Raw genomic sequence first — 13,572 nt, 5'->3', positions numbered from 1 at the left:
AGCAGGAATTGTCATATATTCTCTAAGAGATGGCTGCTTTCTCAAAGGGGAGAGGAGCTTTGAAGGGGGGCAAGAGTTGGTTTGCGGTGGAATAAAAAACGTTCGAAATCTCCATTGAAGAGATTCGAGGCAAATTGAGAGGGGTTATTCTGGAAAGGAGCAAAGGCTTCTCTTCTTGGATAAAATTTGGTGAAAAGAGCTTCAGTTCTCTGTTGGAAGGGGTGGAAGACTGGTGCAGAGGAGAGTCAAGCTCGAGGCGCCTTAAATTTTGGGAAGAAGGAGGAAGAAAATATAGGTTGGAGTGTCGTTCAAATGATGCCAGTAGGTATCTGCTATGCTTGGTGAAGGACTTGGAGGCAAAAAGGTTTTGTCTAGTATTCCTAGAAGGTAAGGGCTTAGTAGGAGGGTGGTTTATGCTGGCTCAGAAGCTAAGAGCCCTTGGAATTACTAATCAAGCCATGAGAAAAGTTGATTTGGGTACCTCCAACTCTGTAAAGGATGGTTATAGAATCAAAGGAAAAGAGAAAGGGAAAGGAGCTTATCCAGAAGCCGTGAGAATGGAGACAGGGGAATTAGGGGAAGCTTTGTGGGTACATGTTGGGAAGCGAGACCTGATCAGTAAGAAGAGCAGCTTAGTCGCTGCCTAGTAGGATGCTTTGGTGATAGTGTTGAGGCCGTTTCGTCTCTGTCCCTATTGAAGGAGTGGGCGTATGAAAGGTGGTCTCTCAAGGGAGGTTTAAAAATCCCCAGATTGGGTGGAGCCCTAGTGATGTTCGAATTTGAAGATAAAGTGGAAGAGGACTGGGTGCTCTTAACGGGTAGTAGATGTCTTCAGATGTGAGAGTTTTTCTTGCAGAAATGGGGACCTGAAGTGGGGTGTTGTAGAAATGGGAGCCACCCAAAGGAAGTGTGGGTGAAAGTCGTCGGACTACCACTTCACCTTTGGAGTAGAGAAGTGTTCAAGAGTATAGGAGAAAGTTGTGGGGGATTCATAGTTGTGGATGAGGAAACCGCCTTTTTCTTCGAGTTGCAATGGGCTCATATTTTGGTAAGAGCCCCTGGGGAGTTTAGACCGGGAACGTTGCAGGTGGCAGCGGGGAATTTTTGTTGGACGGTGAGTCTCTGGTGGGAAAATCCTCCATGGTTTTCGGAGGTAGTAGCAAGTTCAGCCTGGTTCAAAGAGGAGAGGAGGGAGGTCAGGGATAAGGGAGGGGAGGATTCACGCGCCAATGGCAGCATGCGAGAGGTTCAAAATTTTCAAAGTGATTTGTAGGCTCGGGGGACAGGGGAGCAGGTTGTGTGTGGTAGAAGGCAAAAGGAGGCGGCAGTTGCAATGGCGGCAAAGGGTAGGAGGCCTGCTGCAATTGATTTAGGCCCTTCTAACAGTGGGTCTAGGCCTAGAAAAGAAAAGGAGAAGGCTTTAAAAGGAAATGAAAGCTTGGGCTTAAGTGAGGAAGTGCTTTAGGCCAAAGGCCCATTGCCCGATAGTATTGAAGAGGCAAGTTGGGGAGGGGGGGGGCTCCTAAGCCCACTTCTGGCACCGGTTTTTTGGAGCGTCCCTCCTCAGCTAGGGCTTCGGCTGATCCCGTGGAGGGTGTAGGGGGGATGGAAGCAGAGCTATTGGATGTCCAAGTTGAAGTTGCCATGGAGTTGACGTCGCGTCGTTGGAGGGTCACTGACGAGGCTCTGATGGAGGAGGCTTCCAGGTATTACGCTGGTCCTATTTCTCCTTCTAATTTGGGGCTTCGAGGATCCTCTTTTTCTTCTTCTTTTTGGGGCCACGCCGAGGCTGTAGGGGTTTCGGAGGGGTTGGATTATGGAGCGGAAGAGGAGTTGGGTCGTTTTGAGCCTAGTGTGGGGAGGAACAGAGCCGCGTCGGCTTTCAGAGACTGGAGTGGACATTCTTGGGACTCGGGTGACGCTGAGAGAGGGGATGGGTTAGCTCTTGTACCAGTTGGAGAGGACTTTACGAGTCCTTTTGAGAAAAGGAGTGCCTGCCACATAGAAGAAGGGGGAAGTGAGGAAGGGACAAGCTTAAGCAGCCTTGCGAGGTTCAGTCGATGCTTGGGGATGCCGACGGAAGGCTTCGAAGAGGAAATCTTATACTTCTTAAGGAGAATGAAGGGGAGAATTGAGCAAAAGGGTAAGGAAGGGGTGACTAGGAAGACGAGTTTAAAATCTTCAAAATCCAGTAAGGAACTCAAGAAGTTGGAGTGGACTGTTAGCTACAAAAAGGCAAAAATGGGTTCTAGCGTGGGTATTTTCGGAAGGGCTTCAGGATCAGGGTGTAAATGAAGATAAGAATTCTATCGTGGAATGTTAGAGAGGCAAATGATAGGGATAAAAGGAGGATTATCAAGTCAGTAATCAAAGCCCAGAGAGCGGACGTGGTTTGTTTACAGGAAACTAAAATTAAAGAAATGACTACGGGGCTTGTTCGAAGTTTAGGGGTGGGAAGAAATATAGAGTGGAGAGCAGTCAATTCTAGGGGTGCAGCTTGGGGTATTTTGGTGTTCTGGGACAATAGGCTGGTGGAGCTGGTAGGCTGGGAAGAAGGGGTTTTCTCAATTTCATGTTGGTTCAAAAATTGTGTGGATGGTGTTGTGTGGGTGTTCACTGGAGCGTATCGGCCGGTTTGCAGTAGAGATAGAGAAGAGTTCTGGGAGGAACTTGGGTCAGTTAAAGGGTTATGGAGTGACCCTTGGTGTGTGGGAGGGGATTTCAATTTGGTAAGGTTTCCAGAGGAACGCAACAGAGGAGGTGGGCTTACAGCTTCAATGAGGAGATTCTCAGAAGTGTTAGAGGATTTGGAGCTAAGGGATTATCCTTTGATGGGGGGCCCGTTTACTTGGAGAGGAGGATTGAATAACCAGGTCCAATCTAGGGTGGATAGGTTCTTAGTGACGGATAACTGGGATAATCTGTTCAATGGGGCTGTGCAGGGTATTCTCCCCAGACCTGTTTCGGATCATTTCCCGATCCTCCTAGAAGGAGGAAGGCTGAAGAGGGGACCTTCCCCTTTCAGATTTGAGAATATGTGGTTGGAGGAGGAGGGTTTCAAAGACAAGATGAAGACGTGGTGGGGGAGTTTAAAATTTACAGGGTCATCCAGCTACATTTTAGATGCTAAATTGAGGGCCCTTAAAAATATTATGAAGATTTGGAATAAAGAAGAGTTTGGGTTAGTTGAGGCTAAAAAGGGTGAAGCTCTTAAGGAGGTTGAGTATTGGGATGAAAAAAAGAAATATGCAGCTTTAAATATGGAAGAATGTGAAGCAAGAAATGGAGCAAGGGAGTCCTACAAGACTTGGCTGATGAAGGAAGAGAATTTTTTGAGGCAGAAGTCTAGGGAGTTGTGGCTGAAGGATGGGGACAATAATACCAGATTTTTTCATAGGATGGCAAATGCTCATAGTAAAAGAAATTGGCTGTCCAAGTTGAAAGTGAATGGTTGTTGGCATTCAGAGGAAAATAATTTAAAAAACAGTGTGGTGGGGGCGTTTCAAGAGTTGTACCAAGAAGAAGAGGGGCAGCGCCCTAGTATCGACGGGATCTCTTTTATGAGGTTAGATAACAATGAGGTTGAGCGGTTGGAAAATCCTTTCTTGGAGGAAGAGGTGTTTGCAGCTCTTACGGATCTAGGCAAAGACAAAGCCCCGGGGCCAGATGGCTTTACAATGGCGTTTTGGCTTTTTGGGTGGGATGTGGTGAAGGTTGAAATTATGGGCTTTTTTAGAGAATTCCATGAAAGGGGCGGATTTGTAAAATCTCTAAATGCAACCTTCTTGGTTTTAGTCCCTAAGAAGGGAGGTGCAGAAGATTTGAAAGATTTCAGAGCGATTAGCCTTGTGGGAAGCCTTTACAAGTTGTTGGCCAAGGTGTTGGCAAATAGAATCAAGAAGGTAATGGGAAAAGTGATTTCGGAACCCCAAAATGCCTTTGTGGAGGGTAGACAAATTCTTGATGCAGTTTTGATTGCAAATGAGGTTGTGGATTCCAGATTGAAAAGCAATCAAGAGGGTGTGATGTGCAAGTTGGATATAGAGAAGGCCTATGATCACGTCTGCTGGAAGTTCTTGTTGGTTGTGCTAAAGCAAATGGGTTTTGGGGAGAGATGGATTAAGTGGATAGAGTAGTGTATTTCAACTGTAAGATACCCTGTTCTTATAAATGGTTCTCCTTTCGGATTTTTCCAAAGTTCAAGGGGTTTGAGACAAGGAGACCCTCTATCCCCTTATCTGTTCGTGATAGTTATGGAGGTGTTTAGTTGCTTTATGAGAAGGGTCATTAGTGGGGGCTTTTTATCTGGATGGAGGGTTAGAGGTAGGGGTGGAGAAGGGATTTTGATATCTCATTTGCTTTTTGTAGATGACACCTCGGTGTTTTGTGAGGAGTCTCAGGATCAGTTGACGAATCTAAGCCGGCTTCTCATGTGGTTTGAGGCTTACTCAGGGTTGAAAGTTAACTTGGAGAAAAGTAAGCTTATTCCGGTGGGGAGAGTGAATGATATAAAGGATTTGGCTTTGGAATTGGGTTGTAAGGTGGGTGGTCTGCCTTCCAGTTATTTGGGATTGCCTTTGGGGGCACCCTTCAAATCAGAGGTGGTATGGGATAGTGTTGAAGAGAGGTTTAGGAAAAGGTTGGCTATGTGGAAGAGACAGTATATTTCCAAAGGGGGAAGACTCACCCTAATTCGGAGCACTCTATCTAGTTTGCCAGTTTACTTCATGTCTCTTTTCCTTTTGCCCAGAAAGGTAAGGTTGAGGTTGGAGAAGATTCAAAAGGACTTCCTGTGGAGGGGAGGTGCTCTTGAACAGAGGCCTCATCTTGTTAGGTGGAATTTGGTTTGTCTGGAAAGAAAGAAAGGTGGTTAGGGGATGAGAAACTTAGCGTTGATGAATAAAGCTCTCTTGGGTAAGTGGAATTGGCATTTTGCCATTGAAAGTGAGGCTTTGTGGAAGCAAGTGATCAGTCACAAATATGGTGTAAAGGAGGGGGGTTGGTGTACTCGGGCCGAAAGTGAGAGGCATGGTGTAGGGCTTTGGAAAGCTATTAGAAAGAAGTGGTTAGGTATGCATAGCAGTTTAGCCTTCCGCGTGGGTAATGGTAGGAGAGTGAGATTCTGGAAGGATAAGAGGTGTGGAGATGAGCCTCTCTACGAGTCCTTCCCTTCTCTATTTGCTATTTCCCTGGCTAAAGATGTCTGGGTATCGGAAGTGTGGAACCCAGATGGTGTAAGGGATGGTTGGACCCCTCTTTTCTCAAGGGCGCTTAATGATTGGAAAATTGAGATGGTGGAGCAGTTTATGCTAAAAATCCAAGCCTTTAGGGTGCAAAGGGAGAACAAGGATAAGGTGGTTTGGACAGCATCTAGAAGTGGTGATTTCTCAGTCAAGTCGCTATATTCTACTCTGGAGCCTAGAGGTTCTGCTCTGTTCCCTTATGTTGGTATTTGGAGAGCGTATGTGCCTCCTAAGGTAGCTTTCTTCGCTTGGGAAGCTTCCTGGGGCAAAATCTTAACTTTGGACCAACTCCAGAGGAGGGGTTACTCTTTGGCAAATAGGTGTTTTCTTTCTCTTTCTGAAGCAGAAACGATGGATCACCTTTTACTTCATTGTGTTAAGACGAGGGCATTGTGGAATCTTCTTTTTTTCTCTCTTTGGTGTGGCGTGGGTTCTCTCTGGTACAGTTAAGGAAACTCTCCTTGGGTGGCATGGAGCATTTGTGGGGAAAATCCGTAAAAAGGCGTGGCAAATGGCCCCCTTATGTATATTTTGGTCAGTTTGGAAGGAAAGAAATTTGTTGGCTTTTGGGAATGAGGTGTTGTCACTCCAAAGGCTGAAACATTCTTTTATATGTAATCTGTGGTCTTGGGTTAGGGTGTTTATAGTTTTGAACCCTCGATATCTTGTTAGCTTTTTTGAGTGGCTAGGCTCTAGTTAAAGGTAGGGGTTTCTTCCCACTTCCTTGGTTTAGAGTATGTGGGCTGCTTTTGTATACTCCCTATATACCAAGAGGGCACTAGTTTGGTGTCTCCTCTTTCATTTTAATATACTTCTCTTTACTTATCAAAAAAAAAAAAGAAATGATGTGGAAGATCCATGCTTAAAACTTGTCTATTGAAGCTCATATATAAATTATAAAGCGATTAATCATTGTAGCTTGTAGGGAGGCAAAGTTTCTTAATTGGTGCCTACATTGTTACATGCATTTAACAACATCTAAGGAAGTTAAGATTCTATTATAATCACTCCAATTTCATGTAGAGCAGGCATGATAATAATTTTTTTTGCTATCTCCCATTTGTTATTTGTTGATGACACCTTTGCTTTTTGTGAGGCTACACAAGGTCAATTGGCTCATTTAAGCGAGTAGTAATGTGGTTTTCTTGGGGCTAAATACAAACCTAGAGAAAAGTGAATTGATCCCAATAGGAAGAATAGCTAATGTGGAGAAATTAGCCTTAAGAGTTAGGATGCAAGGTAATGGAGCTTCCATCTACCTACTTGGGGCCTCCGTTAAAGGCTCACTTTAGAGCAAAGTTAGTTTAGGATAGTGTGGAAGAGAGCGTCCATCGAAGGTTGTCCATGCGGAAAAGAAAACATATTTTGAAGGGGAGACTTCCTCTGATTCAAAGCACCTTATTCGATATACTTATATACTTTATGTCATCGTTCAGAATTCCCAAAAAAGTCATATTAAGGCTTGAGAAGATTCAAAAAGATTTTCTATGGGAAAGCAAGGCTTTGGAGAAAAAAAGGCATTTTGTGAAATGGACGATTGCTTTCTTCACTTAATAGGGCTCTCCTTGAGATATGTTGTTGGAGATATCCTTTTGAAGGAGAAGCATTTCCAAAACGGGTCATACAAGGAAAGAGGTTAGAGTTGTTGCAAAGTGAGAGAAGAGTATAGGATTGAGTTACAAAACAATATCAGAAAATGATGAGATTTGTTATGTGATAAAGCATCCTTTAAGGTGGGCAATAGAAGAAGGGTGAAGTTTTGGAAGCATAAGTTGTTAGAGGAAGAACCCTTATGTGTGTCTTTCCCATCGTGGTATATCTTAGCATCATCAAAAAAACGCTTAGGTGTTGGACATTTGGGATGATCTAGGCGAGGAAGGCCATTGAAATCCTTATTCTTCTCTAAACACTTGAATGATTGGGAGTTAAACAATATACAGACTTTTTTCTCAATGTTTTAAGGAAGGTCCGTGTAGAAGGAAGAAACAAATAAGGTATTTTAGTTGGACCCAAGGAATGGTGTTTTTTCTATCAAATCTTTATATCCCATCTCAGAGTTGAGGTGTTCAACTCCTTTCCCAGTGAGCATTCTTCGGAATCCATGGGTAAAGTGAGTTTTTTTGCTTGAGAAGTTGGATGGGGAAAGATATTGACTTTGAATTAGCTTCAAAAGAGAGAGTGGTGGTTGGCAAATACACGTCCCCTTTGCAAAGAGTTTGAATGCAATTTTTTTGTTTTAATTTAAAAAAAATGTGTTAAAGATCTTTTAGGCCTATTAGTTTGGTGGGTAGCTTGTAAAAGCTATGGGCCAAGTGTTAGCTAATAGGTTAAAGAAGATGAAAGGTAAAGTGGTGTCCTTGTCCTAAAATGCTTTTGAAGAGGGGAGACAAATTTTGGATTCGGTGTTGATTGCTAACAAGGCTATAGACTCATTGTTGAAAAGGAAGGAGTATGGTGTCCTTTGCAAGCTAAATATAGATAAGGCATATGATCATGTAAACTGGAACTTATTGCTTTGTGTGCGACAAAGAATGGGTTTTAAGGAGAAGTGGATTGGATGATACTAGTAAGGAGAATCTAAAGCACCTAAGTTGGATCTTCATGTGGTTTGAGGCATGTTCAAGGCTAAGGATTAATCTAGAGAAAAGTGAGTTGATTCTAGTTAGGTTTTCCTAGATTTGGAGGAGCTTGCTGAGCTTTAAAGGTGCAAGGTGGGTTCTTTCCCAACCACCTACATAAGTCTCCCTTTGGGAGCTCCTTACAAGTCTTCCAAGGTTTGGGAAAGGGTGGAAGAGCATTTCCAAAAAAGGTTTGCTTTGTGGAAAAGACAGTACCTTCCAAAAAGAGGAAAACAAAGTCTGTTTAAAAGCACCTTATCCAGCTTGCTAATTTACACAATGTCCCTCTTTGTCATCCCTAAGAGGGTAGAAACTACATTGGAAAAAATCCAAAGGAACTTCCTTTGGGGAAAGGGGATTTTGGTTAGCAAGCCATATCGGGTGAATTGGTCTATTGTCTACTTGGATAAACAAAAAAGGGGCTTAGGTTTCAAAAATCTTTCGACCTTTAACAAGGCTCTTCTAGGAAAATGATCTTGAAGATCTTGAGTGAAAAAGAATAGTCTTTGGAAGCAAGTGATTGTGGGAAAATACGGACAAAATGATGGGGGTTGATGTAAAAAAAGGTGAGAGAGTTATGGAGTGGGGGGTTTAGAAGGCAATTAGAAATGGTTGGGAGGGGTTCAAAAATAGGACAAGTTTTAAGGTTGGCTCCAGGGTTAAGGTGAAATTCTTGAAGGATAAGTGATGCAAGGATACACCTTTGAGGGATTCGTTCTCAAATCTTTATTTTATAGCATTTTCAAAAGATGTTCGGGTGGATGATGTCTAGGAAGGTGACAGTTGGGGCCGTAGGTTCTTTAGATAGTTGAATGACTGGAAGTTGGAAGAAGTTGGTGTCTTTTTGGGGAGGCTACATGATTTTTCCATCTCTTCATGCAACGATGATAGTATGGTATGGTTGGAGACAAAGAATGGTGATTTTTCGGTTAAGTCTTTCTACTCCTCCTTGGTAAGTAGGAGAGCGGAGCCTTTCCCCTCTCATAGTACAGTTTGGAACTCTTGGGCTCTTGTAAGAGCTAGTTTTTTTGCTTGGAAAGCAACTTGGTAGATATTAACTTAGGATCAACTCAAAAAATGGGGTTAAGGGATGTCTAATAGATGCTATTTGTGCAAACCAAAAGAAGAAACAAAGGATCATATTCTCTTTCATTGTCCAAAAGTGCGTATTTTGTAGTAGTTGATTTTTGTTCTATTCAATGTACAGTGGGTGATGCACTCTTCAAAGGGATGCTCTTGAGTTGGGGTGGCTCCTTTGTTGGCAAAAAAAGGAAAAAGACATGGAAAATTGCTCTTTAATGCCCTTTTTTTTTAAGACTCCTTTATTCCTTTTTTGGTCCATTTGGAGGAAGAGAAATAAAAAAAACCTTTGAGAATTATGAAAGCTTGAATCAAATAATTAAAAGTTCTTTTTTACATCTTTTTTGGAATTGAGTTAAATTGTACATTGCGGATGGTTTTATGTCACTAATCGATTTTGTGGACTAGTTAGGCTCTTTGTAGGGTGCAGTTGCTTGTTTTTGTGTATTTGCACCTTCTAATTTTTGGTTGCTTTGTTTACATCGTGTATACCTTTTAAATTTAATACAATCTTCATTCACCTATCCAAAAAAAAAAAGGATAAAGAGGTGCATCTCTATAGCAAGCTTCTCTATCCTTGCCAATGACACGCCAGTTGGCTTTTTTCATAGCTCTAAGGGTATAAGGCAAGGGGACCCTTTCTAAGATTGGTATGAAGCTCTTAGTTATCTTATCAAGAGAGTTATAAGTGTGGGCTTTTTGTCAGCTTGTAAAGCAAGGAGGCAAGGTGGCAAAGGGTTCCAAATCTCACATTTGTTGTTTGCTAACGATACTATTGTATTCTATAAGGCTTTATAGGATCAAATGGTTTATTTAAGCTAGTTGTTAATATGGTTCAAGGCCATTTTAGAGTTGAGAATCAATTTGGATAAAAATGAGTTATTACCAGTGGGGAGGGTAGAGAACTTAGATGTTTTCTTCCTTCCTCTTACTTGGGTCTTCCTTTGGGTGCCCCGTTTAAATTCACAGCAGCTTGTGATGGAATGAAAGAGAGGTTTCACAAAAGGTTAACAATATAGAACAGACAATATATCTCTAAAAGAAGGACAATCACTCTTTTTTTTATATATAGTTAAAAGGAAAATCACTCTTTCTAGTATACCTATTTACCTTATGTTCTTGATGAGCATGCCAAGGTCAGTCATTGAGATTTGAGCAAATTCAGATGGATTTCCTTTGAGATAGAGAGGCTCTTGCGCAAAAGTCTCACTTAATAAAGTGGGAGATTGTTTGTTCAGATAAGAGGAAAGGTGGTTTGGGCATTAGATGTCTTTCTTCAATCAATGGGGTCCTTTTTTGTAAATGGTGTTTGCGCTTTGCAGATGAAAATGGGGCTCTTTGGAAGCAAGTCATCAATGGGAAGTATGGCATAGAAAAAGGGGGGTGGACTCTCATGAAGTGAGAAAGAGGCATGGGGTGGGCTTATGGAAAGTTATAAAGAAGGAATAAACTCTCTTGAGTAATAGGATTGTGTTTTGGCAATGACAAAAGGGTGAAGTTTTTGAAGAATAACTAGTTTAGAGACAAGGTTTTGTGTGATTCTTTCCCTTCTTTGTTTGCTTTAGCAGTTTCAAAAGAGACATGGGTGGTGGATGTTTGGAACTCCACAATTAAGGTTTCAGTTGGAATCTGTGTTTCTCTAGGCAATTCAACAATTAGGCAGTGGATATTGTTGAGGAGTTCCTTCGAAGAATTCAAGAGAAGATTGTGTCTAGAGACATGGAAGATAGTTTACTTTGGACAAAGTTGAAGAGCGGGAAGATTTCTGTCCAGTCCCTCTACGTTACACTAGAGCCAAGAGGTGCAGTCCCATTTATGAGGAGTATCATTTGGAGTCTTTGCGTACCTCCCAAGGTGAGTTTTTTCGCTTGGAAAGCGTCATGGGGAAAGACCTTAACATTGAATCAGGTGGAGAGGAGGGGGTGGTCATTAGAAAACAAATGTTTCCTTTGCCACATCGAAGAAGAAACCATAAACTACATTCTACTTCATTGCGTCAAGGCTAGGGTCTTGTGACAGTTACTTTTTGCTCTCTTTGGCATGTCTTGGGTCTTATCCTTGATGGTTAGAGAGACTCTCTTTAGTTTTGGCATGGCTCCTTTGTGGGCAAGCAGCACAAAAAAACATAGAAGGCAACCCCTTTATGTATCTTCCGGATGGTCTGGAAAGAAAGAAATAGACTTGCTTTTGATAACGAGGAGTTTTCAATCCAAAGGCTGAAAAACTCTTTTGTTTGTACTTTATAGTCTTGGACAAATATGTATATAACTGATGGGCCTTTACCTTTGATCACTTTTTTTTATTGGTTGAGCATTAGGTGAGAGCGAGTGTTGTTTTTTGTAACCCCTCTTTTTTTGGTTTTGCCTTTTGGCGACCATTACATACCTCTTGAATGCTTTGGGACGCTTTTTGGGCGCCCTTTTCTTTTTATATATACCATCCTGATTTTACCTATCAAATATATATGTTTTTTTGGTCCTGGTTTTTTTAGGGGGAACAGCGTCCCTCCCATGCCCAAGGTAGCTCAACCCCCTTAATTAGGATACATGAATAAGCAATTGAAAATATATGATCCAGACCAAATAAAACTCCCAGTGCATCATATTTCAAATGCAATACTTTCTCAGAATAAATTATTTAAGCAGTAAGAATATTTGAGCAATCAAACCTTAACTATAGATGGTTTATTATGATGCCCATAATTGTTTAAACAAGCCTCCATTTACATAAAAGAAATTCTGGAAACTTCATCGTAGGAAGAAAAAAAAAATAGAGGCATACCTGCCCTGCCAACTCATTACCACAAAAGTACCTGCACGGACACCACAACAAATCAAAACATGTATACAACATATTAACAATATATAATTCTGAAAATAATCCTAATAGTTCAATAAGAAAAATGCGGCAATACCGTTTCAATGACCTTAGCTAAGCCACATGACACATCCAGACTTGTGTAAGATCTATTACTGCATAAGCCTACCCACTACCACTAGATGAGAATGCCTTAGGTGACTGTATAAGCTAAAAAACATCATGACTGAATGAGTATAGACCTTATGATATGGGAACTACTTGAGATTCTAAGAACATGCTTAAAAGGGTATCCTCCAACTAAGAAAGAAAATCATATTATCCACAAACGTCAAATCATTCTAATATTTTTAACTTATTATGTGGAACCATTTATATGTGTTTTTAATTTGGCTTTAGGCACAGAGAAATGCTTGTAAGCATATACACAAGAACTTGAACTTAGAGAGTGCAAGAAGATCATAGAGTCCAACCATGAAATGTGCTCCATGATATAAACTTTTACAAGAAAAACAATGTCATCGTTTAATAAATAATACTAAGAGCTTTAAACTTTTAGTACACAGGTGAACTGCACAATGCAACTGCATGACCTACATTTGCACATTCATTCTGGCATGAGCTCCATAAACCGGATTGAACCAAATCTTTTTGTAGTGACAATCAATACTCTATTATGGCATGAGAGAACTAAGAATCTTAGAGAAACGATCTTCTATGCCCTAATTGTTTAAAACTAAGCTTAAGTTTAGATCCACAAGGCTCAATTGTTGCAATCACAGTGCAAATGTAACTTACCAAATGCCCACTTGATGAAGGTTTGTGCTCAATGTGTAATGAAGTCTCTTTTAATTTTTGTGATAGTAACTTTAAAGTGTAGCATTTGCATTAAGCTAGCTTTTACCCATCCATGAGTAGCAGTAAGCTAAAGTGACAACTTCAATTAGTCATGAACATCCACACCATTTTATTTGTGAGGTCCCTATCTAAACTTTTCCCCTAATGAAAATTTTGGAGTATGCAAGTAACATACAAGTGGCAAACTAAAGTTTAATGGATCATGATAAATTGATCTACACTGCACAAAATGTAAATATAATTAACACATGGAATATGAATATAATTAACACATATATACATCCATGTACCCAAAATATGACAGCTATAATATGAATATAATTAACACATATATACATCCATGTACCTAAAATATGACAGCTATAATATATCTATACTACATAGAAAGTGAAGAACCAATTTTCTCTCTTCTTCCTGTCTTCTAAGATTTATGGGTCTCTCAAAGATGACAATCTAAGACTCATATCAATGAATTGTTTGATTCTAATCAAGAAAAAAGATAACAAACAAAGATTCGTTCAAAATTATTATCGTATAGCTCCACTCACTAAGACTTCGCAATTTTTCAAACTTCTCACACAATTTCCAAATTTTCCTTCTTAATGAGTTTCTTTTTTTTCCACTCTTGAAAACTTGGAAATTTTTATGGGCATATATCGTATTGCTACAACCTCTAGTATGAACTAAAACTAGAGGAAAAGAAAAAAACAAAACTACAAATTATACAAAGATGGTGCCGCTAGACGGTCAATTAAACCGCAAAATTTCCACCCATATTGATGCTCCATTTGATTGTAACCCTAGGAAAATAACAATAACTCTGAGGTTCATACCGGGCACGAAACAGAATGGTGATTGTAAGATTCTTGAACTTTCTACGGATTTTTCACAATCTCTAAGCAACCAAATAAGTGATAAACAAAATTATTTTCACGCCCTAGCTTAGGAATCCTAGA

The 13,572-nt window shown here is 40.7% G+C and overlaps 1 protein-coding gene across 1 annotated transcript in view; it reads right to left on the bottom strand.

Moving 5' to 3' along the window:
* LOC117915753 (mediator of RNA polymerase II transcription subunit 25) overlaps positions 1-13,572 on the bottom strand; it is a 70,459-nt gene that overhangs the window by 56,469 nt on the left and 418 nt on the right. Inside the window, exon 2 of the mRNA XM_034831436.1 lies at positions 11,723-11,753. Within this exon, the coding sequence (XP_034687327.1) occupies positions 11,723-11,753 (31 nt within the window). The remainder of the gene's footprint in view (positions 1-11,722; positions 11,754-13,572) is intronic.

The sequence above is a fragment of the Vitis riparia genome, chromosome 1 (genome assembly GCF_004353265.1).
Source record: "Vitis riparia cultivar Riparia Gloire de Montpellier isolate 1030 chromosome 1, EGFV_Vit.rip_1.0, whole genome shotgun sequence".
Taxonomy (NCBI): Eukaryota; Viridiplantae; Streptophyta; class Magnoliopsida; order Vitales; family Vitaceae; genus Vitis; species Vitis riparia.
Note: the sequence above shows the minus strand (reverse complement) of the source record. Positions and strands in the feature narration are given on the sequence as shown.